Source organism: Prionailurus bengalensis, chromosome E2 (genome assembly GCF_016509475.1).
Source record: "Prionailurus bengalensis isolate Pbe53 chromosome E2, Fcat_Pben_1.1_paternal_pri, whole genome shotgun sequence".
Classification (NCBI taxonomy): Eukaryota; Metazoa; Chordata; class Mammalia; order Carnivora; family Felidae; genus Prionailurus; species Prionailurus bengalensis.
The window spans coordinates 48,898,993-48,924,232 of NC_057352.1; the positions used below are offsets into that span (position 1 = coordinate 48,898,993).

Below are 25,240 nucleotides of genomic sequence, written 5' to 3' on the forward strand. Positions count from 1 at the left end.
AAGGCATGAAAGGAGATGGCCCTTTGGGAATGAATGCTTCAAAGAAGGGGTTGTGGAAAATGGTCCGTGGAGCAGCAGCAGCAGCATTACCTAAGAATTCATTAAAAATGCCTTTTCTCACGGCACACCCAGACCTGTAGAGTCAGAAACTCCAGGGGTGTGGCCCAGCAACCTGCGGTTTCACAAGCCCTTATTGCTTTTAGAGGTGTTGTTTTGTTTTGTTTTGTTTTTTAACGGAGGATGACTCTTCTAATCCTTTTGTACCTCCCCACAACCCTCAGTCCAGGATGCCCTGCACACAGCCAGCATATTTACAGGACTGCACGTAATAGTTCATGTGTGTAACCGCCAAAGATGCTGCTAACGGGCATAAAGACAAAAATTAGATGGCAGATTCTCCAGTTGGTTAAATGAGCAAAGAACGCACTAAGCAGTCATCTGAGAGGATGCGGAGATCAATGAGCACGTGCTATGACTAGCAAACACCCAGAGTCTGATTAAACCAGTGCTTTTCAAATTTTAGTATCAAAATCACCTAGAGGGCTTGCTAACCCACAGGCTGTCTGGCCCCACCCTCAGAGGGTCTGATTTAGGAGTCTGGGCGGGCTCAAGAATTTGCACTTCTGCCAGGTTCCCAGTGAGGCTGTAGCTGCCGGTCGGAGCACACTGCCCAGCACAGCGGTGAAACCTCAGCTGCCTTGCATCAGCACTGCGTAGGAACACGCTAGGACTACAGGAGCTCAGGCTGCCCCAGACCAGCTGGATCAGAATCTGCATTTTAAGGCATCTCCAGGGGGATGGTATACACACTGCAGCTGAGAGAGGCTGCCTTAAAGGCAACTATGGAAGCTGAGCCTTTGTGGAATCCACAGCCCTGGTCCTCTCCATTTAGGGCCCTAGAAATGAGTCACCAAGTCTGCTGATGACCTAGCTGATGAAACCTGCCTTCCCCAAAATGCCCATTCTCCCACCCATTCACCAGATGCAGAGCTGGGGGTTGGGGAACAATTGGCCCCACCACCACCTTCTTCAACTTTCTGAACAGTTTGAAACCTAGTATGATAGATAGTTTTAGACAGAAGAAGACATAAAGGAAGCTGTGTGAAAGTCAGCTACAAAACCAGCGGTTGGAGCACGGTGAGGCTCACCGTGGGGACTCCTCCAACTCTGAAGGTCCGCATTTTAATGTGTTCTGTTGAGCTGGAGGGCTCTCAGCCACCACCCCAGACACTGGCTGCTACAGAAACTGGCCACTTCCCAAGTGTCACCACAAGCGAAATGGTGCTAGGTGGACAAGGGCAATTCCCCCTACCTCAGCCCTGCCCCAGCTCTCCCCAAGCCACTGCGTCTAGAGCCCACAGCCTCATAGGCCTGGAGTGAGGAGGCAGGCCCTGCCAGCTCAGACCCTGCCCTGGCATGAACCCCCTTCTGGCATGACTTGAGATGTCCATCTCTTCCCTTGAGGTTGTTCTCATGCTTCCTTGGCCTCGGAAAGGCAATAACAAAATTGTTTCATTTGGCAAATTTGGGATGGCAAGGTAGCTCAACAGAGGGCTAGAGGAGAAACTTGGTGAAAATGAGCATTTTGACATAAGCTAGTGGAAATTACCTTTGAAAGGATATATTCGCAGCAAAGCAGACCAGGAGACATTTCATTGTGTGCTGCTAAGGTGCACACACAATTCCAGGGGGATTTTTTAAAATTTTATTTATTTTGAGAGAACGTGAGCAGGGAAGGGGCAGAGAGAGAGAGAGAGAGAGAGAGAGAGAATCCCAAGCAGGCTCCACACTGACAATGCCCAACCCATGAACTGTGAGATCATGACCTGAGCTGAAATCAAGAGTTGGATGCTTAACCGACTGAGCCACCCAGGCACCTCTCCAGGGAGCATTTGCACAGAATACGATGTGAAATGGGGCCCCTAACGTTGATCAACACAGAGGCCCTGGTGAGTGTGGCACCCTGTCTAACCACTTCTTTGAAGAAGACTTGCTTTCAGTCAGGGGTGACAATATTGTGATGTCATGAAGGATTTCCAGGTACCAAGTATGGGATTCACCCTCATCATGTTACCCTGAAACTCCAGAAAAATTACATTGCTGTTAGAGAAACTACTTTGCACAATTCCAATATTTGGGTACAATTTCTCACACTGCCCACCAGTATCCACTTGCTACGATGTCCATAACCTATGTAATAACAACCAGGCATCGTATGGCTACAGATGAGTTACAACTGTGAACTGTGTGTGCAACCAGGTGTATCAATTATCCACTAGTGTAGAAAGAGTCTGACTGTAGCAGGCCTAGCCAGGGCTGGGCACCAGGGTCAGAGAAGTAAGCATGCGGAGACGGCAATGGTGGCTTTGGGCTTCATTCTCAACACTGCTGCCAGCCCAGTAATGCATACATAACCTTAACTAGTTGGCATTTTCCAAGATAGCAGAGAAAAGAAACCACCTTTTTTTCTCCAGAAATTTCTGAACTAAAGGTAGGACAAAGCATTGGCTTGGGCCTTGAGTAAAAAACTGGTTGCTTAGCAACCTAGTCCAGAACATGATTTCAGGTGAAAAGAGTTCCTTCTAGTAAAAACATTACTGTTACAATTATTAAAAACTGTATCTCATTATGACCCTTGGGAAATTCAGTTCACCTTTAAGAAAAAGCCAAACCAAACAGCAAAAGAAACAGATGAAATACTATATTAGATATGGATCCAGTGGAAATGAATACACACTGGAGAAATAGATCCAAATAATCCCCTTGATTTAATTTTCTTTCATTGACTTGCATCAACCATCATCAAAATCCTAAAGACATAAACTTTGCAAAGACATTTGGAAATGTCCTTACCAGTGCTATTTGGTATCAAGGTAAGAGGAGGGAACTATTAAGCAAAACATTTTCTCTGGAGAGGAAATCTCAATTTGGGGCAGTTTCAAATTGGTGGTTGACCCCCTTCATTCACTGGATTGTGTCAGCAAAGGTTTTAAAAGTTGTGAAAACCCCACCAATACAGGAAAACACTTTATTCACAGATTTTTCTAGACAAAATTCCTCCATGACTTACTGAGTTTTGGGTTAGCTTTTGTATTTATTTTCTATGGCTGCATAACAAATTACCACAAATCTAGCAGCTTAAAACAACACAAGTTTCTTATCTCACAGTGTCCATGGATCGGTAGTCCAGAATGAACTGACCTGGGTTCTTGGCTCAGGGTCTCACAGCCTGAAATCAGAGCTGCATCTTTGTCTGGAAGCTCATCTAAGAAAAGATCCACTTTCAAGCTCCCTTGGTGTGTTGACAAAATTCATTCCCTTACAGCCCTATGATTGATGTCCCTATTTTCTTGGCAGCCGACAACCCTCTGGAGACCACTCTTGGCAACTAGAGACCATTCTAAGGTCTTTACCAAAATAGGCCATCATAGTAACTGTTTTTACTGTGTACTCTTCAAGGCCAGCAGGAGAATCTCTCTGCCACTTCAAATGTCTTCTGACTACTTTTAAGGGCTCATCTGATTAGGTTGGACCCACACAAGATAATCCCCCTTTTTATTACCTCAAAGTCAACTGATTAGTGACCTTAACTACATCTACAAGATCCCTTCTGCTATATAACATAATTATTGGAGTGACAGCGCGTTGTATTTACAAGTCTTGTTCACGCTCAAAGGGAGGGGATTATACAGGGTACGTACCCAGAGGGGTGGGAATCTTGGGAACCATACTGGAATTCTGCCTACTATATCCCCTCACTTGTGCCCTATAGATTCCTATCTATGGATTGAGGATAAGACTCTATTTTCAACTTTGTTACCAGATTTACCTGTACACTCTACACTCATTAGAAAAAGTACTGTCATGTGTTTATGTTCATATTTAATACTCTTTGGACTCCACTGTGGTCTAGCCCTTGTCCTAAAATCCCTGTCCACTATGGGAGCTTACAACAAGGAACTCGGTCTGATGCATCTCCCTGTTAGCCACAATACCTGCATAAAATGCTTTAACATTTTTTACCACATAACTTCAACTTCTGTTCCACCATTTAGCGTGACACTCAAAGCACTTGGAAGGGCTGCTTTACAGTGGATCCATCTGGAGACCTGCACTCAGCAGATTTGGGGCTTCTGCTGCCTATAACCTAGCTGTCTAAGAATCTAAGCATGGTAAACACTCTTTCGAGTCCCAGATGGTAGGGTGAAGGTCACTGTTGGTGCCTGAGATTCTAGATAGTAGGTAGTACTGTTTTTCATTTAGAATTTATTTTAATATGTTTTAGAAACATATAAAAACTATTCACACCATGATCTTAGCACATAAGCAAGACTAAAGTAGGAATTAAAGATTTTTGAAAGTTGATCGGAGAAAATTATTTTCTTAATAATAGCACAAGTGTCTAGAATATGGCGAAAATCATGACGGTATGACTCCAATTTGGGAAACATTGCCATATGCGAAACTGGTGAGTAAGTAGTAAAGGAACTACTGGATTCGGTAAGTATTTATTAAGTTACGCTAAGTGAGTCAGGTTCCATGAGCCCCTTCGTGCTCAAAAACATACACAGAAGCCACCACGCGCCTAGCGGGCCACGTGCGGGACCGTGAGCGCGTGGGATACGCGTCCCACCAAGCAACCCCAACCACACGCGAGTGGTGCGGGGAGGAAAGCGGGAGTGAGGAGAGGAGGTGGAGCTTTGTGGGGGCGTGGACAACCCACCTGCCGCCTGCGTGCGGAGGCGTGGCCGGCGAGGGGCGGGTCCTCGAGGCGGAAGGCGGAAGCGGTTACAGAATCACATGATCCAAATAACATGGCCGCTGCCCCTTGAGCACTGCCGGTGCCGGGCGGGATCGCGAGCCGTTGGGCGGCCGGGAGCAGGTGTGCGGGGGCGGGGTCCAGGCCCGGGTTCCGAGACGGCGCGCGGAGGTAGAGGTAGGCAGGGAGGCGCAAGGCGGCGTGGTCCATGAGCCGGCGCCAGAGGCAGCGCGGAGCCGCAGACTCCCCCGGCCCCGGCGCCGCCCGGGCAGCCGCGGGCTGAGGAGCCGCGGGGCTCCGGGGAGCGCCCCGAGCTGCCACCATGAACCCTGAGAAAGACTTCGCGCCGCTCACGCCCAACATCGTGCGCGCCCTCAATGACAAGCTCTACGAAAAGCGGAAGGTGGCAGCGCTGGAGATCGAGAAGTAAGAGCCGCGGGCACCCAGGGTTGGACGTGGGGAGCAAAGCCAGGACACCGCCCTGGATTTGCAGGGTTCCTGCTGCTCGGGGGAACTCCTCACGCCTTTCCAGCCAGTTTTAGGCCCTTAGCGCAGTGCAGGAGATTAGGAGTCCCAGCTTTGCTTCTGACGGGATGTATGACTTGGGCCAAGTTCTTTAACCTCCGGCTGCCCCAACGGACTACCGTGCTAATAAAGCGACAAAGCCTATGTGTAGTGCTTAGCACAGTGTCTGGCACACGGCGCGTCTTCAGTGTAGTCTCCATCCAAAATCAGCAAATCAGAGAGGGTCCTCTGTCACGGGAGGGAAATGGGAAACATGAAAATTTGCTAATGATGCCTCATTTCTCACCCAGCTTCTGAGAAGTGAAAGGGACTGTTAGGTGACCAAATGGAGAAAACAGATCCCAAACATCGAGATCTCAAGACTCAGAGGGCTGTTTATTTTATCTCTGCCATATCACCCTTCCTTACAGGTGGAAATAGGAATAATTTGACCTTTCTTGCTTCTACAGTCTTATTACATGTATGTGTAACCATGACCTGACATTTTGCTTTATTTCCCACAGCACAAAACAAGATGTTCAACTGGGAATGTGTTATTAAGATTTTCTGCTATTATTTTACGTTTGTAATTTTTTCCCCAAATTTCTGCGATAAAGGCAGGTGGGTGGGTGATTTCAGAAGAGTGGAAAGAAGCAGGCTGTGAAACTGAAAGAGTGCCTGGCTGGCAGTCAAGACACATGGATCGTAGTGCTGCCTGTACCCTGTCCGGTAGGGTAGCCACTGGCCACGCATGGCTATTTGCATGTAAATTATTGAAGATAAAATTTAAAAATTACAAATCCAGTTTCTCAGTCGCACTACCCATATTTCAGATGTTCAATAGCCACATGTGGCTGTTGGCTACCATAATGGACAGTACAGGTCTTAGAACGTTTCCCTCACTGCAGAATATTGGACAGCTCCTATCTAGTCCATGGTGTGGCACTCATTCTTGGACCTTAGGCAGTTGCTTAACTCAGGATTTCGTAGTCTCAACACAGCTGACATTTTGGGACAGATAATTCTTGGTTGTGGTGAGCTTTCCTGTGCATTGTAGGATTTTTAGCAGCATCTCTGGTCTCTACTATCCACTAGATACCAGTAGCACTCCATGAGCTGTAACAACCAACAGTGTCTCCAGACAGTGTTTCCAGATGTGACCGGGGAGTGCAAAATCACCCCACTTGAGAACCACTGCCTTAACTGCTTTGGGTTTTCCTTTCCTCGTCAACTAAACGGTTTGGACTTTGTTAGGAGGACTCTCCCATTCAGCACTAACATTTCAGTACCTCCAACACCAGCTAGCTTCTTCTCTCATAAAGCACCACTTTCTTGATTGCTCTGTTTCTGAACTGCTTCTTGTTTATGCTCTGGCTCTCACTAATGCTAGCAAGTCTTAATGATGAGTGTCACTAAACTGAGTAAAGACTCAGAGCTGATGTATAGACGTGGCTCCACGTCCATAGGTTTTATTGGCTTTGAAGCTACCTTGACACCCAATTTTGTCCAGCATGCAGTCTGCTTCTCAGGAAAGTCTGATTTTTACCATAGCTCGACTCATCTGTTGAGTCCTTGAATAGAGGTATTCATCTCAGCATCACTGTTGCCTCCAGCACAGCCCCTGTAAGTGCTCTCACTGCACGCTGTTCCTTAAGGGTTTTGTCCTTAATGGGGTTCTTGTTTTTATTCAGCTTTGCCCTTGATCGTGGGATTCAGAGAAACCTCCAGGCTTTAATTGGACTATGGACTCCTGAAAAGCGGAGACCCTGTTTTATTTATCATCAGTACTTGACGCAGTATTTGACAGTCTGAGTGAATGGCCGTACATTTTCGGTGGGGAAATAACATTGCCGTCTAAGGACTTTGCTACCCAAAAGTGTAGTCCACACACTAGCAGCATCAGGATCACCTGGGAGCTTGTTAGAAAGGGATTCTCTAGGGGCGCCTGGGTGGCACAGTCGGTTAAGCGTCCGACTTCAGCCAGGTCACGATCTCGCGGTCCGTGAGTTCGAGCCCCGCGTCGGGCTCTGGGCTGATGGCTCAGAGCCTGGAGCCTGTTTCCGATTCTGTGTCTCCCTCTCTCTCTGCCCCTCCCCGTTCATGCTCTGTCTCTCTCTGTCCCCAAAATAAATAAATGTTGAAAAAAAAAATTTTTTTTAAGAAAAAAAGAAAGGGATTCTCTAGCCTCACCCCAGACCTGTGGATCCGATTGTGCGTTTTAATAAGATCCCTGGGTGATTTGTGTACACATTAAAGTCTGAGAGCACTGGTGTAAAAGGCTCTCCAGTCTGTTTCCAGCCTTCTTCAGCCACATGTGGAATAAGGAATGCCTGGTTTGAGGTTTTCCTCTGAATTTAGTTATCACAGATTGCTTAGGGACAGATAGTAACTTACTTATCTGTGTTTCACCAAAGAGTTTTCTGGTGTGTCTGTTTATAAAGACACTAATTCTGTTGGGTCAGGACCACACCTTTATGACCTCATTTAACCTTAATTACTTCCTTAGAGACCGTATCTCCAAATACAGTCACAGAGAGGTTTAAGACTTCAACATATGGATTTGGCGAGGATATGATTCCATCCATAACGGTGATCATTAAAAAAAAAAAAAAAGTGATCATGTGTAAAATGCTGTCTGCCCGTCTGGGGAGAGGAGGATAGTAAAGCTTCCCTTTGTGTGGTCATTGCACATATTTGATCTCTTTATTTTGCATGGATGCAAAATTTGAGCTAGGTAGTGGCATTTCACAGATGAGGAAACAGAAGCTCCTTGAGGTTAAGTAATCTTCCCAAGGTTTCACAGCTAGAACCTGGAGTAAAAGCAACAACAACAAAAAAGAAAAGAAAAGAAAAGCAAGTTCATCAGTCTCAAAAGGCTTCCCCACTACAGTGAACAGTTTTACCTACCAAGAAGGAAATTTCATACTTGAGCATCTCCATGGTTGTTCTAACTGCAACTTTTCCAGTGTCATCTGCTCAGTTGGACAGAGCCAGTACTGCATATGATTTTCCAGTGAGGGATTAAAATTCATAGTAAGAGGAGAGTGTTTTCTCTTTATGACAGGCCTCTCAAACACTAAAAATGAAGAGAGATGGATCCTTGGCTCAGTTGAAGAATCTCGGACTCTAGAATCTCGAGAGTAGGCTGGGTTAAGTGACCCAAGATCTGATCGCTAAATGTGTGAGCCTGCTGTGCACAGTCCTGGAGAGCTTTTGCCCCCGCAGCCTGACACCAACATGCCCACACAGTTTTCTAAAAGATAAGGCACTAAGGCTAAAATTTTAGAATGGAATATTTCAGGTTTGGTGGGCTCTCAGTTAGTTTCAGGGGACATAGTCACTGATAAGTCCTGATGAAAAGGTTGGTAAGACCCCAGGCTCTGCTCTCCAGGAGAGTGTAGTGTCGGGGAGAAATGCCAGAAGGCACTCTGCTAACTTTGGTGGACGCTCACTCTGCTGGAGTGCCGTGCCCCACACTGGCGGCAGGGCCCCCTCACTGTGGGCTGGGAGAGATAGTGCCCTTCATTGTAACTAGGGATGGGCTCAGTGTCAAGTCTCTTGTGTTCCTGAACTTTGAGTTCCAAAAACCAGCAAATGTAGGTGCCCCGGCCATGCCCCCTGAGAACACCAAAGCATGAGGGAGGGCTTGTGGGATCAGGGCTCCTGAATAATGCATCCTTTGCCTGCTGGGGAGGGGGCAGGGATCTCTGGCGTTCTTTGATCAGATAAAGGTTAACTGTTGAGTTTGACCTGGCTCTAGAGCCTACCACCCCTGTGAAGAGATACTGTTCATCACCAGTGGCTTAATGCAAGTGTGGGTCAGAATTGCACCCAGCTCTGCTCTCCTTTAGCGGTGGAACCCTCCGCAATTTACTTAATCCAAGGGTTATAGACCAGCAGCCATCGACTGTGTCCTGCTGGTAGACCTGTTTGGTTTGGCCTGAATTGTAAAGTAATTAAAAAAAATTTTTTTAATGTTTTATTTATTTTTGAGAGAGACAGAATACGAGAAGGGAAGGGGGCAGAGAGAGGGGGACACTGAATCCAAAACAGGCTCCAGGCTCTAAGCTGTCAGCACACAGCCCAAAGTGGGGCTCGAACCCGCAAACCATGAAATCATAACCTGATCCAAAATCGGATGCTCAACCAACTGAGCCACCCAGGCACCCCTGCAAGGTACTTTAAATTGAGAAATGTCACAGTGACATGTGGGTTTGGGTTTGTGGCTTCTAAGGAATTGGAAGTGTGGCCCACAGTCCCACATAGCAGATAAGGGGGACCTCGGGGTCTCCCCATGGGCCAGGACGTGGGCTCCCCAGGTTGCTTCCTGGATTGGCAAGTTCCCAACAGCCTTTCCTCCCTTGGCCTTCTCCCTTGTGTCTCCTGCTTGGCCCCTATAAGTGTTTGAGTTTGTGACCTCTGGTTTAATTTTCTGTGCCTCAGTTTCCTTGTGTTAAACAAAAATGCACCTTGAAAAGTAAAAAGGAGCCAGCCATGTGTTTCATTTATTTGAAAATGTTGTTTCTATGAAATATCTCAAATAGGCAAATTCATAGAAAGTGGATCAGGGCTTAGGGGAGGGGATTTGGGGAACATGGGGAGTGACTGCTAATGGGTACACTGAATTGTACACATTAAAAGAGTGAATTTATGGGGCATCTGGGTGGCTCGGTTGGTTAAGCATGTGACTCTTGATTTTGGCTAAGGTCATGATCTCACAGTTCGTGGGCTCGAGTCCCACGTCAGACTGTGCTGACCACATGGAGCCTCCTTGGGATTCTCTCTCTACTCTCTGCCCCTCCCATGGTTACACACATGCGCTCTCTCTCTCAAAGTAAGTAAATAAAAACATTTTTAAGTGAATTTATGACATGTGAATTATATCAGTTTTAAAAAATAAAACTGCCTGTAGTGTTCTGTTGCAGTGTGAGGGAAGCACTCATTTAATGGTCACAGTTATTGTCACCTGAGATTCAAACATCTGTTGTCTTGGGCTCGTTTCTCCTTTATAGTTTGTCCACTGATCTCTCCAGTGGATTCTCAGTGTATCTTGTCATTTAACTCTAGGCCTTTTCTAAAAGTCTTTGGGCCTTTCTCAGAAGCGAACATTCCACTTTTCCCGTTCAATTACTGGAAACTGGTGAGTCAGTGGAAACCAAATTACTTAAATGCGCAGCAAAGCAGATGGAGATTTTTAGCCAGATAATCTTTGGGAAACTGCTGCCTGGATGTGCCATCTGAATACAGCGCATGATGTAGAGAATGGCAGCAGTGAGCACACTCGCCAGGACAGGAAAAGGCAGCCGCCCCGGGGGATGCAGAAAGCTTTACAACACAGAAATAAGCACAGTTCTGGATTTATCTTCCTATCCTTTTTGGAGCCAGGAGCATAGCAGACTCCCAGTCACGTTTAGTGAATGAACATGATCTCGTGTGGTGTGCGTAAGATCACAGTTTGTCTCTCTGATTCTGACTTTGCACTGAGACTGCTGTGTGAGCATGTGCTACCCAGAGCACATGACATGCCTTATCTTACTCATTCTCTAGAAATACTGTAAAGTTATTGAGATTAGTAGCCCCGCCGTACAGTCAAGGGCGTCTTCTCCGAAGACATAGAAATATGAGTGCAGTGGCTAAAACGTCTGCCACCTACTGGCTGGGACATTTGGACATCACCAAATAAAAGAGGGGTTGGGACTCAGTGAAATAAGAAATGTTCATTCACTTGAGCATCCAACTCTTGATTTTGGCTCAGGTCACAGTCTCAGGGTTCATGGGATCAAGCCATGCATCGGGCTCTGTGCTGTCAGCTTGGAGCCTGCTTGGGATTCTCTCTCTCCTTATCTCTGTGTCCCTCCCCTGCTCGTGCTCTCTCTTGCTTTCTCTCTCAAAATAAAAATAAAATTTTAAAAATGTCAGGGCACCTGGATGGCTCAGTCAGTTAAGCTTCTGACTTCAGCGCAGGTTATGATCTCACGGCTCGTGAGTTCGAGCCCCTCACTGGGCTCTATGCTGACAGCTCGGAGCCAGGGGCCTGCTTTGGATTCTGTCTCCCTCTCTCTGCCCCTCCCCACTTGTGCTTGGTGTCTCTTTTTCTCTCTCTCTTTCTCTCAGTCTCTCTTTTTCTCTTAAAAATAAGTAAACATTAAAAAAAATTTTTTTTTTAATGTCAAGTGCCTGGCACCCAGTAGGCGTCCAACAAGCTGTAGCCGTGATATTTGCGGAGGGGGAGAAAGTTTAAATTACACAAGGCATGTAAAGCATCCAGCATTTATCACCTAGCAGATAGTAAGCGCTCACCAAATAGTTACTGATTTCCCGCCTTCATAGCAGAAGACCAGCTGTGGAGCGTTTCAGAACATGGCAAATGTGCACGTCCCCTGCACCCCCCTTGTGTGGTGGAGGACCACTTCAGGGGTGTCTGAACACTGAACAGGATGGGGAAATGTGTGGAGAAAGCCGCATGTCACGTGCGGCCTCGGTTCTCCACGAGGGGTGTCCCCTCTAACTGGGTGTTTTCACTTTGCATTTGAAGGGCTTTGAGAAGATGGGAGAGAGGAGCTGGTGTACAGCTGAAAGGGCGTGGACTTTGTGGGGCATCACGGATTCAGATCTTCTGAGGCCCCAGGCAGGGGACTTGGTCTCCCTGAGGCTCCGTTTCAAATCTGCAGGATGAGATGATGATCACTGCAGAAGCAGGTTGTTCCAGGAAATAACTGAAATACTCATTGTGGAGTGTATTCCCCAGGAAGGGGTTGATCACCCGTCCCCTGGGGCCTGTGATTGTCCCTGTGCTGTGTCACAGATGCCAGGGGGTCCAGGGAGGGGTGTGGTTGTGCTGCTGAGATGGTTTCCCTTTGGCCTGATGGCAGTTCCCAACATGTCCTCCCCTGTGTGGGGCTCCTTCTCTCAAGGAGGGGGTAGTCAGCGTGGCACTTCGCACTGTTGGGGACCGTGTCACAAGCTTGGAGTGGCCACCTTGGGTTTGTGCCTCTGGGGAAGGAGTGTTCGTGCCATCCAGCGACACCTCTGACCACGAGAGTGGAGGCAGTAGCCTCTAGAGGACCCGTCATCAGCCTGGGTTTTTAACACCTTTTAGAGGGAACCAGACAGAAACAGACCCCTCTTCTCTGGCACATAGAACAGTAATGCCTGTGACCTTTACGTCAGTGAGGGTCCCAGAAATTTGTGATCTGAGAGTTTCTGGGGCAAATATTAACATCAAAAGTAGTGCAGCTTCAGATCCCGGCCTGTGGCTCGCAGCCTGTGGATGAAAGAGGAAACAATGTGGTCTTTTGAAGAGAGACTTGGCCTGAAATTGGGAGCGCCCACCCCTGGAGTTTAAACTCCACTTACTCTGCCTTCCTTTGTAAGTTGTGTTTTCTCTCCAAAGACCTGTGTGTAGTCGAGAGGCAAGTCCTGCTGACTGGGCCTGTTTTGGAGCACCTCGAGAGGGGTTAGGGCACCCCTCCACCCCTTGGCAGGTGGCCTTCAGAGCACACTGTGGCTTCTGCACCTTTCCCCAGCCATAGCTCTGGCGACATGGTTGTTTGGGTGCATTTCACAGTGTGCCTTTGGGGATCCCAGTAATGGTGCCCTTTGCTCCTCCTGACATGAATCCTAACACTCAGGGCTTAGGACCACCTAGATACGGTAGTGGTTGAGCCAGCAAGTTAGGTCTAGAATAGTACGCCGCTTTGTGTCATGCATACAACAGCGTGGGGCTCCCTCCAGGTCTGCCCTGCAATCTGTGCTGGTTGGTTCCCCATATGCCGTGAGCAGAGTACTAGACTCTGTAAGGGCTAGCACGAGAGACCCAGAAAGTCGTGCCCCCACTCTGTCCTTCCGGCCTTATCAGGGAGCTGAGGAGATAGAGATGTACACGAGGAGTCCATGACATTGGCCAGTGTGTTGCTGGGAACAGAATGAGAGGGTCACTGAGTTAGTCCTTCAGTATTCAGTGGAGGAGTGATCACTTCCTGGGATGGTCAGGAAAAGCAGGGGGTTGGATTTGAGCCAGACTTTGAAGACCGGGTAGGATGTGGAACAGGGGCTGTCCTGGACAGGGAGGTACAAGGGGGTGTCCAGGGAGGGATCGAGCAGGGCCCAGGTTTACAGTGTGAGCGTGGGTCTGGCTAGAGTGGACAGTTCTGCTGGGCAGCGGGCAGTAAGACTAGAGAGGCTAGCCTGGGCCTGTTGTGGTTGCCCTGAGTGCCAGGTAAGGAGGGCGGGGTTGATTGGTGAGACAGCTCTTCCTGCTGTGGCCCTACGGTTGACCCACAGGACCAGGCCCACCGCTCGCTAAGCTGATGGTATATTGGTGAGTGCATGTTCTCATGGCTTTCTCTCCAGGGGGATCCATTGTTGTCTTGTTTCCCTGGACATACCCCTAAGTGTGTGGGGTGCGGGGGCCTCAGGACTCAAACAGGCCATCATTTTTGCAGTGGCCTGGGACGTCCTATGTTGAGCCCTGGAAGGATTCAGGGTGGGGAGGCCTTCTAGCTGGTGTTGAGTAAATGAGAAAGGTGCTCCTGGGGCTGTGGAGTCGGGGGGGTGGGGGGAGTGCTAAATATGAATGTCCTGCTTGTGCATCTCCTGCCTTTGGGAGACCCTGGTGCTCATACGCCCTGACACCCCAACATTAAAGCCCCGTGCCTCACAGTCTCTTGCCAGTCTCTGTAAGCCTTCAGATTCTTCAGAGCTCCCTAGTGGCATTCAAACCCTTACCACCTGCCCCTGCAGGTTACTCTCACCTGTGGCTCCTTACTGCCACCAGAATTAAATGCCAGTTACTTTGCCATGCACGTGACTGGGAGCAGCTTCTCTGGCCCTGTCACCCACCTCTCTTCTCCCTGTGTCCTTTGCTCTGCCAAACCAAACGCCTCTCACCTTACTCGGAGCCAGTGTTCACGCTGTTCCCTCTGTGTGGGCTGCCTGGTCCTGGTCAGTTCCAGCAAGAATACCGCTCATCCTTCAGAGTCCCTCTCAAATGCTGCCCCTCGTGAAGCCATGCCTCATCCCTTCCCACCAGATGGCAGGCATGCTCACTCTTGCCTGCCTTCCTCGCCTCAAGAGCTTGTCACCAGATCATTTTGTCTCTGCTTTGCATGCGAGTCTTGTGTGCGGTCTCGTTTCCTCCCCAGCAGAGAGCCCCTCACAGCTGGGAACGGATACCCTATGCTGGCTGCAGAACAGGGAAGAATGTGCCCTTTCCAGGTGCTCAGGGACCTGTAGTGACCCTGGAACAAGCAGACAGGCGATGCCATGGTTCCAGGATGGCTGTGCTGCTGGCACAGCCGGATCTTCTGCAGGCGCCCTGCAGAAGCGTCAGGGATGTGCTTAGTCCCGCTCCATGTTCTGCTCTAACTTGTCCTGAGCAGAAACACGGCCTGGCTTCCTCAGGAGTGCTGTGAGCAGCCAGAGTCCCCAGGCAGGCTCTCTGGACAGGAGCACGTGGCACAGCTGCTTCCAGTGGCTTTGGTGATCCCCACACCCTGGGCCCAAGAACAGGGAGAGACAGGTTCTGGATGTTTATGGAATTCAGGAAACTGAGTATTTTTTGCCAAAGATAGTTAAAACTCATGCTAGAATCAAGTCATTCTCAGTTGTCAGACTGTACTTACATATTCTTTAGGCAGTGTGAAATCTCAAAGCCAATCTTCTAGGGTTAAAAGAATTTTACTGTTTGCATTGGCCGGGAATCGAACCCGGGCCTCCCGCGTGGCAGGCGAGAATTCTACCACTGAACCACCAATGCTCCAGCTGTGAGCAGCTGTGTGCGCACCTCCCTTTAGCCCTCGTCCTGAGCCTCCTAGTAGATCTGCTGATTCACAGAATATAAGGCCAGGCTCTGATGCTGCCACATCAGCACAGCCTTAAGAACAGCATAGGCTCCAGAGCTGAAGGAAGGAGGTAGAGGGGTGTGTGCATGGGTGGGGAGTGGGGAGGGAAAGAGAGAGAGAGAAGTTGCTTTGCCTTCAGACCTCAGGACAGAAACAAGAGCTCGAGTCCCTCCTCAGTAGCAAAAAGTACTTGGAGGCTTTGGGTGACTTTCTGCCCCTTGGATGTGTGGGTTTCCCCATTCCATGCTTACTGTGTGCTGAGCTGTTTTACAGTTCTCAGGTTTCACCCCAGCTTCCCGCTGGAGACTGGCCCAGTCCGAGTCCCTCACTGGTGCAGGGCGTGAAGGCCTCGATCCCACAGCCAGCAGTGCCTCCCTGGAAAGTCCAGCTGCTCCCGGGGAGTGAGGTCAGATTCATAGCACCCTGAGCTGCTGCAGGTCAGCATGGTTGAGGAGACTGTCTTCTCCAGTAGGATCTCTGTGGGAGGGGAAGCCTGCCAGGAAAAGGCAAAAGAGCCGCCCTGCATTGGCCGGGAATCGAACCCGGGCCTCCCGCGTGGCAGGCGAGAATTCTACCACTGAACCACCAATGCTCCAGCTGTTCTCTAACACCTCTGCAGGGCTTTTCTCAAGTGGCTGTGTCTATGGATACTCTGAGCAGTGCCTGCAGATCACTGCGCCTCACCTGGCCGGTTTGTCCAGTTTGGGAAGCCTGACAGGCATACAGAGAACCATCCTTGCTGGGCCTTATTAGACTGCTTTGGGAGTGCAGGAGCCTACAGAGTTGGCATTGAAGTTACACCTGGAGGCCCTGGGTGCATCCACAGCCCTCAGCCCCCTGGGGTGGACTTGGTGGAATCTCACCCTGTAAAGATAGGGAGAGAGACACTTCACAAGGCCGTTGGTACACCAACTTCCCGAAATACCTGTCCCTGCTCCCACATCCACCAGCTTGAGAGCCAGACCTGTTTAGTTCACCTCTGTGCACACAGCACCTGGCACAAAATAAGTGCCCCATGCAACTTGCTGTATTAAATTTTCGTCAAACTGTGTCAACCCCTCATCGAACAACCTTTTTGTAGGAGTGGTCTTTGCCTCATAGGGCCGCACGTTTATTTTTGAACATCTCTAATTACTGGCAGGTTCCTGACACGGAGCTGGAGCCACCTAGACTAATTGATACCTTTTGGACTTGACTGTCCTTAAAAGTCTTCGAGCCAACTTGAGACCCCCATTTATGTGGCAGGCAAGCAGTGTCCTGCCATGATGGACACAGAGCAATTAGTGAGTCCAGGCAGCTACTTCAAAAAGTCTATATTGTGTAGACCGTCAGTCCTTTGGCTGCTACACTGGTACTCCCTCATGCTTGGATGATGGGATGGTCTCTGTCCAACTCACAGCTTCTTAAGACATCCGCTTCAAAAACCATGAGAAGGTTCTCTATTACCCATGCTGCAGGATCCATTCTCCCTAATCTGAGATGGCTGGAATGGCCATAGCCAGCCATCCTGGTAGATTCCCCCCTGCTGCTCTGTTCTCGGGGGCCCCAGTTAAGGTTGCCTGGCTCCCCCTCCTCGCCTTGGCTCATTCATCTCCTCCTGCCCAGAACACTTCTGTCTCCCCTCTCCCTGCCTCCTTCAAGGTCTGGCTGCAATCCCACTTGTAGAAAGATATCCCTGACACCCAGGCCATAGCTCCATCAGTTATCTGGGGAGCTGGTTATCCATTCCCTGAGACTGGTCCCTCATGGAGGCCTCCCTCACACCTCCCTTCTCCCTCTTAGCCTCAGGCCCCAGTTGGAGACCTTGGACATAGACCTGCCCTACTTGCCTCCCGTGTTACATGGGTTCCTAATGCTTTTCTGTCTGATATAGAACAACCCTTCCCTGCTCTTTCCATGCCTCACCCATGTCTCAGGCCCTCCTTCCTGACCCTGACAGCTGTGATGTTCCACGGGGATTTCTTCCGTTTTCTGTCAAACCAGCCCCCACAGCCTAGCCTCTCCAGGCTGCCACCAGAGATACCTAATTAAAACATAGACATGAATGAATGAGTGAATAGGTAAATCATAGATCATCCCGTTGCCATGACTGTCACCTTGATGGTTGTTTTCCTTCCACAAACCAAACTCTTCCTCCTCCTTTAAATATATTGTGTCTTTTCAGAGCTCTCTGCCTCTGGCCAGTCTCTTCCCTGGGCCTAAGATGCCGTGCCCTTTACCCGGAAAGTGCCTGTGGGTGTTTTTAACATCTGACCCAAATGGCACCTCATATTCAGCCCATGGCATTTTTCTGGCTTCTGTGGTATCATTGGCACCACGTTGTTACAATTACTTGTTTGTGTATGGATCTTGCCCATTGCTCTTGGACCTGATTCAGTGCTATCCTTGGAGATGATACAGACACAGAGAACCTGTTGGGTGCAGAAATGAAGGGTTGAGCAAGTGTTGAATAGAGTTGGTTGACCAACTGACCATGTTACAATTTTGGGTCCCCAACAAGACATTCTCTTTCATTCTCTCGGAGCTCCCAGATTCCCAGAAATGAGGTAGCTCCGCCATTCCTCATTCTGTTATACACAAAGGGAAACTGCGACCCAGAATAGGGAAACAATCGTGAGCCAGCCAGCGCCTTCTAGTCGGCGGAAGAGCTGAGGAGGGCCCACCCTGAGATGCGTGACTTCCAATTCCTCTTTCTGAACAGGCCATCTCATCTCCCTCCTGTATCCCCTGGCCCCCGGAGCCAGCCGCCAGGGAAGCCTGACTCCACTGCTTGTTCAACCCCTCTCTCCTGTCTCTCCAGGCTGGTCCGGGAGTTCGTGGCCCAGAACAACACCGTGCAAATCAAGCATGTGATCCAGACCCTGTCTCAGGAGTTTGCCCTGTCTCAGCACCCCCACAGTCGGAAAGGGGGCCTCATCGGCCTGGCCGCCTGCTCTATTGCCCTGGGCAAGGTGGGCCTTTCTCCTGGGGGGACAGACATGGCAATGATGACCTTTGCTCTCTCACCCCTGAGACCCAGCAGGGTGTTGCAGACTTCTGCTTTAGTGCCATTCTCTCCACACCTAAGTCTAGCAAGGCTGGCTTTGCAGCCTTGCACACTTCTTCCATGGCATGGCTCCTAGTTTGGAGGCCGACTTGCCAAGCGTCTGTAAGGCCAGCCCTCACACAAAGGCCCAAGCCTCACAGGGGCACTGGGATGTCGACTGGGTGCTGGGGGCCCACATCCTGACCCATCTTGAGCTGTTTCTCTTCCTTCCCCATTGCAGGACTCGGGGTTGTACCTGAAGGAGCTGATTGAGCCGGTGCTGACCTGCTTCAATGACGCGGACAGCAGGCTGCGCTACTATGCGTGCGAAGCCCTGTACAACATTGTCAAGGTGGCCCGTGGTGCCGTGCTGCCCCACTTCAACGTGCTCTTCGATGGGCTCAGCAAGGTGAGCGCCCCCCACTCCAGCCAGGCTGAGCCCACCCCACCCGCTTACATGACCTTTGGGGCCTTGAGTGCTTGGGTCCCTTTCCCCAGATGCAGGCAGAGCAGGTAAACATGGGGCTGCCGAGGCGACTCATCCGTTGAGTTTAATAATTTAATGAGCTTGTGTTTATGTTGGGTTTTTTTCCATTTCTCTCTTAATTGATTTGTACTGCATTTTATCAGAGTGTCAATCCACCATGGAGTAGAGGGAAGAAAACAGTTTGAAAAGCCCTCACCTCCCCTATAGAAGGTGGAGATGGTGAATCCATAGTACAGACTGTATTTCCGCTACAAGGGGAGCACTGGCTGTAAGCTGTAGAAAAAAAACCCTACTTACAAAGGCAGTGGAGCCCCTCACACACCCTCCCGAGCACCTCGCTCAGCCTCACGGGGCTCTGCTGACCACCATAGTCACATCCAGGGTACCAGCCTCCAGGAGTGGAGAGAAGACCCAGCATTTGAAGATTGGAAACCCTCAAGAAAGGCCAGTGGGAACCAACCACCTGACCTGGTGGCAGCAGGTCTCAGAGGTCCCTGAACAAAACAGGAAGTCCACCACATTTCGGTTCCTTAGCCAGGTTCCGCTTTGCCTGTCGCTACATCCCCTACCTTTCTTCAGTTTTTTCTGTGGAAGGGGTGCCTGTTCAGTATTCCAAGCTGTGCCAGGGCCTTGGCCGTGGGTTTTTAGTGGATTCCTTGTCTTATGTATTGACTCTGACCATCTCTCTTTTTCTTTCCCTCTCATAGTTGGCTGCAGACCCGGACCCCAATGTGAAAAGCGGATCTGAGCTCCTAGACCGCCTTTTAAAGGTAGTACTTGGTCCCCACTTTTAGTGTGGAATCTGTTTCATCCATCTGTCTGTACAGCTTATAAATTCTATCACTGGGGGTGCTCTTCCTGATTTTTTAAAAGTGTTTCATTTATGTACAGTCGAAGTGATTCTAGTGTACAGTTCTGTGACAAGCGTGCAGAGTTATGTCACCAGCACGATCAAGATACAGAAACATGCTGTCGCCCCAAACGCCCCCCCTGGTGCTAACCCCACCCAGGGCGGAGGAGGCTGCTCCTCATCTCCCATCCACCCCCCCGCCCCCCCCCCCCCCCCAATGACAGGGAGCTGCTTATACTAAGCTCACCAGGGCATTTGATCCAGATCTAGGGTTTTGCCATAGGATTAGTCCTCTTGGCCTTGATTCCTGCCTTTACTCCAGCATTTTTGCTTGTCCTTCGGCCTGTGGGAGGGTGGATGCTCCAGGACTTCTACCTGGCACAGGCCCTGCCCATTTTCCTCTGCGGCCACCTGACCCCCAGAGCCAGTCCTGGGCCAATAATTCAGTCAGGTCAGGTGGCCCTCGGCCTCTGGCTTTCCACAGCTCACGTGCCTCTGACCCACAGGATATTGTGACGGAGAGCAACAAGTTTGACCTGGTGGGCTTCATCCCTTTGTTGCGGGAGAGAATTTATTCCAACAACCAGTACGCCCGGCAGTTCATCATCTCCTGGGTAAGAGCCAGCCTCACGACTTTTTTCTAGCTATAATGAGCCTCTGATTTAGTAAAATCTGTCCCCTGGCACACCCTGGGCAGTTTGTGTGGCTGAGAGAAGCCTCATTATTATCCCTCTAATAGCCAGTGACATCAGGTAATCCAAAATACGTTTATTCAGCTCTTCCCCAAAGCCATGGGTGTCATGTTTGCCCCTGACAACGATATGGTTCTTTCCTTGTCCCAAGAGATACCCCCATTTCTTTTTGAAGCCAGTGGTGCTACTTCTAGTGGCCACACCTCTCCAAGCCTCCTCTGTCCTTTCCAGTGTCTTCCCTTCTCCCTGTGGCATCAGGATCTCCTTGGAGTTAAATCCCCATCCTGCACATTTAACCCACTCTCTGCCGTGGGGCACCTGGAGGGCCACGAAACGCTGTCTCAGCAGGGCCTCCTTCTCCCCGCCGTGTCCCAGAGCACCAGAGACAAGGAGATGAAGGTTCTCAGACTGGTGTAACTTTCCCTTCCGGTTTCTTCCCCTGGGTCAGATCCTGGTTCTGGAGTCCGTGCCAGACATTAACCTACTGGATTATTTGCCGGAGATCCTGGATGGACTCTTCCAGATCCTGGGCGACAATGGCAAAGAGATTCGGAAAATGTGAGTGGAGACGGGATGGGCTGCTGCCCCGTGCACACACGCACCTTACATCCAGCAGACGGGCAACCGCAGGAGATCAAGTTCATTCTTTTCTTCCTAGTTCATGTGCTTCCTGCCGTGAGGAGCAGAGAGCTCATTAATCCCCATGCTCTGGAAAACAGCCATCTGGCAACTGTGAATGTAGTCCCCTTCTCGGTGGCCCACCCAGAGCAGAAGTGGGTGAGGGTAGAGGCGCCTCCAGCCCTGGCTGGCGTATGCTATTTCCCTTCCCCTTCTCTCATTGGTAGGTGTGAGGTGGTCCTTGGAGAATTCTTGAAAGAAATTAAGAAGAATCCCTCCAGTGTTAAGTTTGCTGAGATGGCGAACATCCTGGTGATCCACTGCCAGACCACTGGTGAGTGTGAAGGCCCCATAGCCGCTGCCATCTCCTCAGAGGCAGAAAGAGCCCTGGTGGGAGTATGAACCAGCACACCATTGGACCTGGGGCAATAGAGTGGTGGGTCCTTGTGAGAGAGAGATTCGATTCCTCCATCAACATGGAGGCCCTTTTGCTTGGTCTGACCCTGGAATAAGGTCTGGAGACCCTCTTGCTGGGAAGCTTGACATTTCACTGTGAACTGAAAGGCTTTGAGGTTGGGACTGTGTATCCATGACCTTCTGCTGCATATCAGACCACTCCAAAGTGTGACCGCCTGACACAACAGCCGCTTATTATTGGTCAGGAGTCTGTAAGTCAGCTGGGTGGTTCTGTTCCCCTGGGCCAGGCTTGGCTGCCCTTGATTATGCACCTGCAGTCAGCTGAAGGGTCATCTGAGGCTGGATGGTCTGGGATGGCCTCACTCACACCTGGCAGTTGGCTGACTGTCACCTGAGAAGCAGGGACAGATGGTCCATGCGTCTCATATCCGGCATGCTAGCCCAGATGCATTCATATGGCATCTGTAAGGTCCCGAGACACATTGTAGAGGGGAGCATGGCTTCTGGAGGCCTGGGCTTCCATCAGCCACGCCATCACTTCTGCCATCTTTTGGGGGCCGCAGTAGCAAGGCCAGACCAGATTCAAGCAGTGAGGAAATGAACTCACCCCTTGATGAGAGGAGCTACCCAGCCCCTTTTCGGGTGCAGAGGGGTAGAGAACCATGGCTGCTCTTATATGTACCACAAGATTGCTATTCCTTCCCGACCTGGTACCTGTGTTTTCCTTTGGAGGGCGAAAGAGTATCAGTGAGGCTAGAAGCCATGCAACCCCTGGCATCCCCTCCAGTCCCATCTTCCGGGCCTGGTCAGTGGGAGGGAGTGCTCTGGCCTCTCGTGCTGACCCTTCCGGAATCCCCCAATTCCTCTTCCAGATGACCTGATCCAGCTGACAGCCATGTGCTGGATGCGCGAGTTCATCCAGCTGGCTGGCCGGGTGATGCTGCCCTACTCTTCAGGGATCCTGACCGCCGTCTTGCCCTGCCTGGCCTATGATGACCGCAAGAAAAGTATCCTTCACCCTGAAGAGAGGAAATGGGAGCAGCCCCTCAGGAGGCTGTCAAGTTGCAGGACCCTGGTGTGGGGGATGGAGGCTCCCTTAAGATCCCTCATGCCTCCAGATAGCCCCTGGCACCTGGAGAGCAAGCGGCAGAGCAGGACATGGACTCTGAGCGCTGGGGCAGCAGCAGGGACACAGGGCTGATACCGTTGTCCCCAAACCTCACCTGGTTACTTCCAGCTCTGAAGCAGCTCTCCCAGGTCCCACGACTCCAAGGCCCTCATACTGCCCTGTCTTGGGGTGTGGGGGTAATCCTGGTGGTAGGAAGTCCACCAGGATGTGTCGTATGAGAAGACAGGAGCATTTCACGGGAACTCCGTTCAGACCGCCCAGTAGTCCCGCTCTGGAGAGGACTGATCCCAGTGACCTCAGGTTTAGGGAACACCCCCTGGATGGGGCTACTCCTTACATCAGTGGACTCAGGCATCAAGGAGGTGGCCAACGTGTGTAACCAAAGCCTGATGAAGCTGGTCACCCCTGAGGATGACGAGCCTGATGAGCCGAAGCCAGTGGTGCAGAGGCAGGCAGAGCCCAACCCTGAGGACTCGCTGGCAAAGCAGCAAGGGACAGCCAGTGGTGAGTAGGCCCTACCTCCCGCCCCTCATGCCTCCCAGGCTTGGGGTCCTGCTTCAGCAGCCAGGGCTACTTTCCATATGTTACCTCATCTAACTCTGGTAACAACCTAGTGAGGTGGAAGTTACTCTTCTCCCCATTCTACAGATGGGGACAGGGAAGACCAGTAACACGACCAGGGTCTGGCAGCTACTAGGTGGCAGAATTGGGATTTGAATCCTGGCTGTCTGCCTCCAAAACCCATACTCTTAACTCATACTACCTCAAAGACCATTTCCTTTCAGAAATCTTTTTTTGGGTTTGGCTACAGGAAATAGGAAGGTTTGGAACGTGGCAGAGGACAGACTGCAGGGCTCACGTGAATCTTGGCTGCAGACGCCCGGCCACCTGGAGGCCAGCTGCCTTCCCTGTGCCAGCCGTTCCCTGGGCAGGAGGCTACAAAAGCTGAGGGTGCAGTTTATTCAGTCCTTGGGGATTCTACTGCCGAAAGCAGTGTCTTTGGCAAATGAAACGGCTCTCTGCTGCCCTTTCACACTCTTTCAGCATTATTGTCTTATTTAAACATAAAGAAAAGCACTTTTATGTCATTTAGAGTCTGGAGTTTAACTCTCTAAATGTTATCTAGAGCTCTGACTGTTTTTTTCTTTGGGAGGCCTCTCTCCTCACTGAGAGAGCACTGATCAGCTTTGGGATGACGTTCTCCTTTGCAGAGTCAGCCAGAGAGTAAATTGATGCAGAACCCACTCAAATTTTTAAGACTAACAGACTCAGGTCTGGAACCTGAGTTCCAGGAGCCCAAAGAATTTCTGAAATGTTTCTCCTGTTGCCGTTCTCAGGCTTCTCTTGAACATGTGAGCAGTGTGTCAGGCACGTGAGCCCCACAGGTGTCCTGTCCTGGGTTTGGCTGGCAGAGCCAGCAGCGGTCCATGCTGGCCCAGCTCGGGTATCAGGTTACAGCTGTGCGGTTGCTTCTGTGAGCCAGAGCAGCAAAACAGCTGGAGGCAGCACAGCCATCAAGTGGAGCATTGGTGGTTCAGTGGTAGAATTCTTGCCTGCCACGCGGGAGGCCCGGGTTCGATTCCCGGCCAATGCAGCAGCTGAAAACTTTTTGGCAGTTCCTTGAGAAAGAAAATTTGGGAGAATAAAGTTATGTGGGCCTCTCAAGGCAGGAGCTTTCTCACTAGGAGAAACAAGAAGAATCTCAGGGAAAGATCTGTTTTGTGAAACGCTATGTTTTCTGTATATGTATGGTATCATGCAGTTTACATAATTCCACAGCTTTCTTTTTTTGCTTGTGTGGTGGCTTCTTCTGGTTTTTATTTTGTTTCATTTTGTTTTACTTGATGAGTTACAACAGGCAGAAGTTTCGAGTATTTTATACTGGCTTTAAAAGTTAGTGCCTCTTAATCCATTGAGTCAGAAAGTAGAATAATGGTTGCTGAACTGGAGGGAAAAGGGGAATTAGACACCTGGTTTCTTTTCAGGGTAATGGAACTGTTGCAGAATTAAATAGTGGTGATGCTTTACATAACTTTGTGGATTTACAAAAGACGACCCGGTTGTATGGTTTAAAATGGTGAGCTTTATGTTAGGAAATTTTATGTTATATGCAGGATGTCTCAGTTTTTTAAATAAAGTTAGTACATCTTCCCTCAAAGTGGAACCTAGCAGCTCCTACCCCACCCTTTCTCCTTACATGGCAACAAGTCAGGGCCTCCGGGAAAGAACCACTGTATTCTGCAGGTCATGACAGCTGCTAAGAACCTGCCAGCTGGAGCATCGGCAGCTCCACGGTAGAATCCTCGCCTGCCAGAGACCAGGGTGCCATGGCCAGCCAATGCAGTTTATTTTACTTAGGTAAAATAGGTAGTTTTTTCTAAGCAGTCTCAAAACAGCTCCCCACTTAGGAGACTCCATGCTAAACCAAGATACATTCAGGAAGCTTGGCTCTGGATTTTACTACCTCAGAAACAGCATTTCAGCAGATGCAGAGCTCAGTTTAGAGTAGTTCCTAGAGATGATCACAGCTCATTTAGAGGCTCCATACCCACTCCTTGCTCAGCTTGTAACTGCCACGTTACCAAAGTGCCAGGAGAAGGTCGCGGCGAGCCAGGAGACAGTGATGATTCAGCCAGTCCAGTTGACAGGTTCATCTCAGCCTCTGCCGCTTTTTCCTATTACTATTTTCCTCCACTGTTCCAGCTCCGGTCACCTGGCCAAAGGCGGGAACCTCCTCCCTGGTCTCCCTCTGTTGGAGGGCAAGACCCACGAGGAGGTTCATCAGCCGAGCCTTCTGTGCGTGAGCATACACGTGCACACGTACACGTCCCCCTCACCTCTGACTGCAGGACCCTCGTTTGTGCCACACTGTTCCCAGCCCGTCTGCTTGCTTTGGCTCCCCTTTGGCCCTGCCGCT

At 50.1% G+C, this 25,240-nt stretch overlaps 1 protein-coding gene and 3 non-coding genes across 5 annotated transcripts in view; 2 read left to right on the plus strand and 2 right to left on the minus strand.

Annotated features, from left to right (window-relative positions):
* Window positions 1–4,744: 4,744 nt before the first annotated feature.
* VAC14 (VAC14 component of PIKFYVE complex) overlaps window positions 4,745–25,240 on the plus strand; it is a 102,428-nt gene continuing 81,932 nt past the window's right edge. The window contains exons 1-9 of one of the 2 annotated variants that reach the window (XM_043599624.1): window positions 4,745–5,185; window positions 17,906–18,056; window positions 18,372–18,539; window positions 19,325–19,387; window positions 19,974–20,081; window positions 20,608–20,717; window positions 21,005–21,111; window positions 22,067–22,201; window positions 22,675–22,827. In XM_043599624.1, coding sequence (XP_043455559.1) covers window positions 5,082–5,185; window positions 17,906–18,056; window positions 18,372–18,539; window positions 19,325–19,387; window positions 19,974–20,081; window positions 20,608–20,717; window positions 21,005–21,111; window positions 22,067–22,201; window positions 22,675–22,827 — 1,099 coding nt within the window. In that variant the 5' untranslated portion in view covers window positions 4,745–5,081. Of the gene's footprint in view, window positions 5,186–17,905; window positions 18,057–18,371; window positions 18,540–19,324; window positions 19,388–19,973; window positions 20,082–20,607; window positions 20,718–21,004; window positions 21,112–22,066; window positions 22,202–22,668; window positions 22,828–25,240 lie in introns of both variants that reach the window. The other variant, XM_043599623.1, reaches the window with a different exon arrangement.
* On the minus strand, window positions 14,950–15,020 carry TRNAG-GCC. Its single transcript has one exon. It is a non-coding gene; the product is annotated as a tRNA-Gly (tRNA).
* TRNAG-GCC lies at window positions 15,627–15,697 on the minus strand. The gene has a single exon. It is a non-coding gene; the product is annotated as a tRNA-Gly (tRNA).
* Window positions 23,847–23,917, plus strand: TRNAG-GCC. The gene has a single exon. It is a non-coding gene; the product is annotated as a tRNA-Gly (tRNA).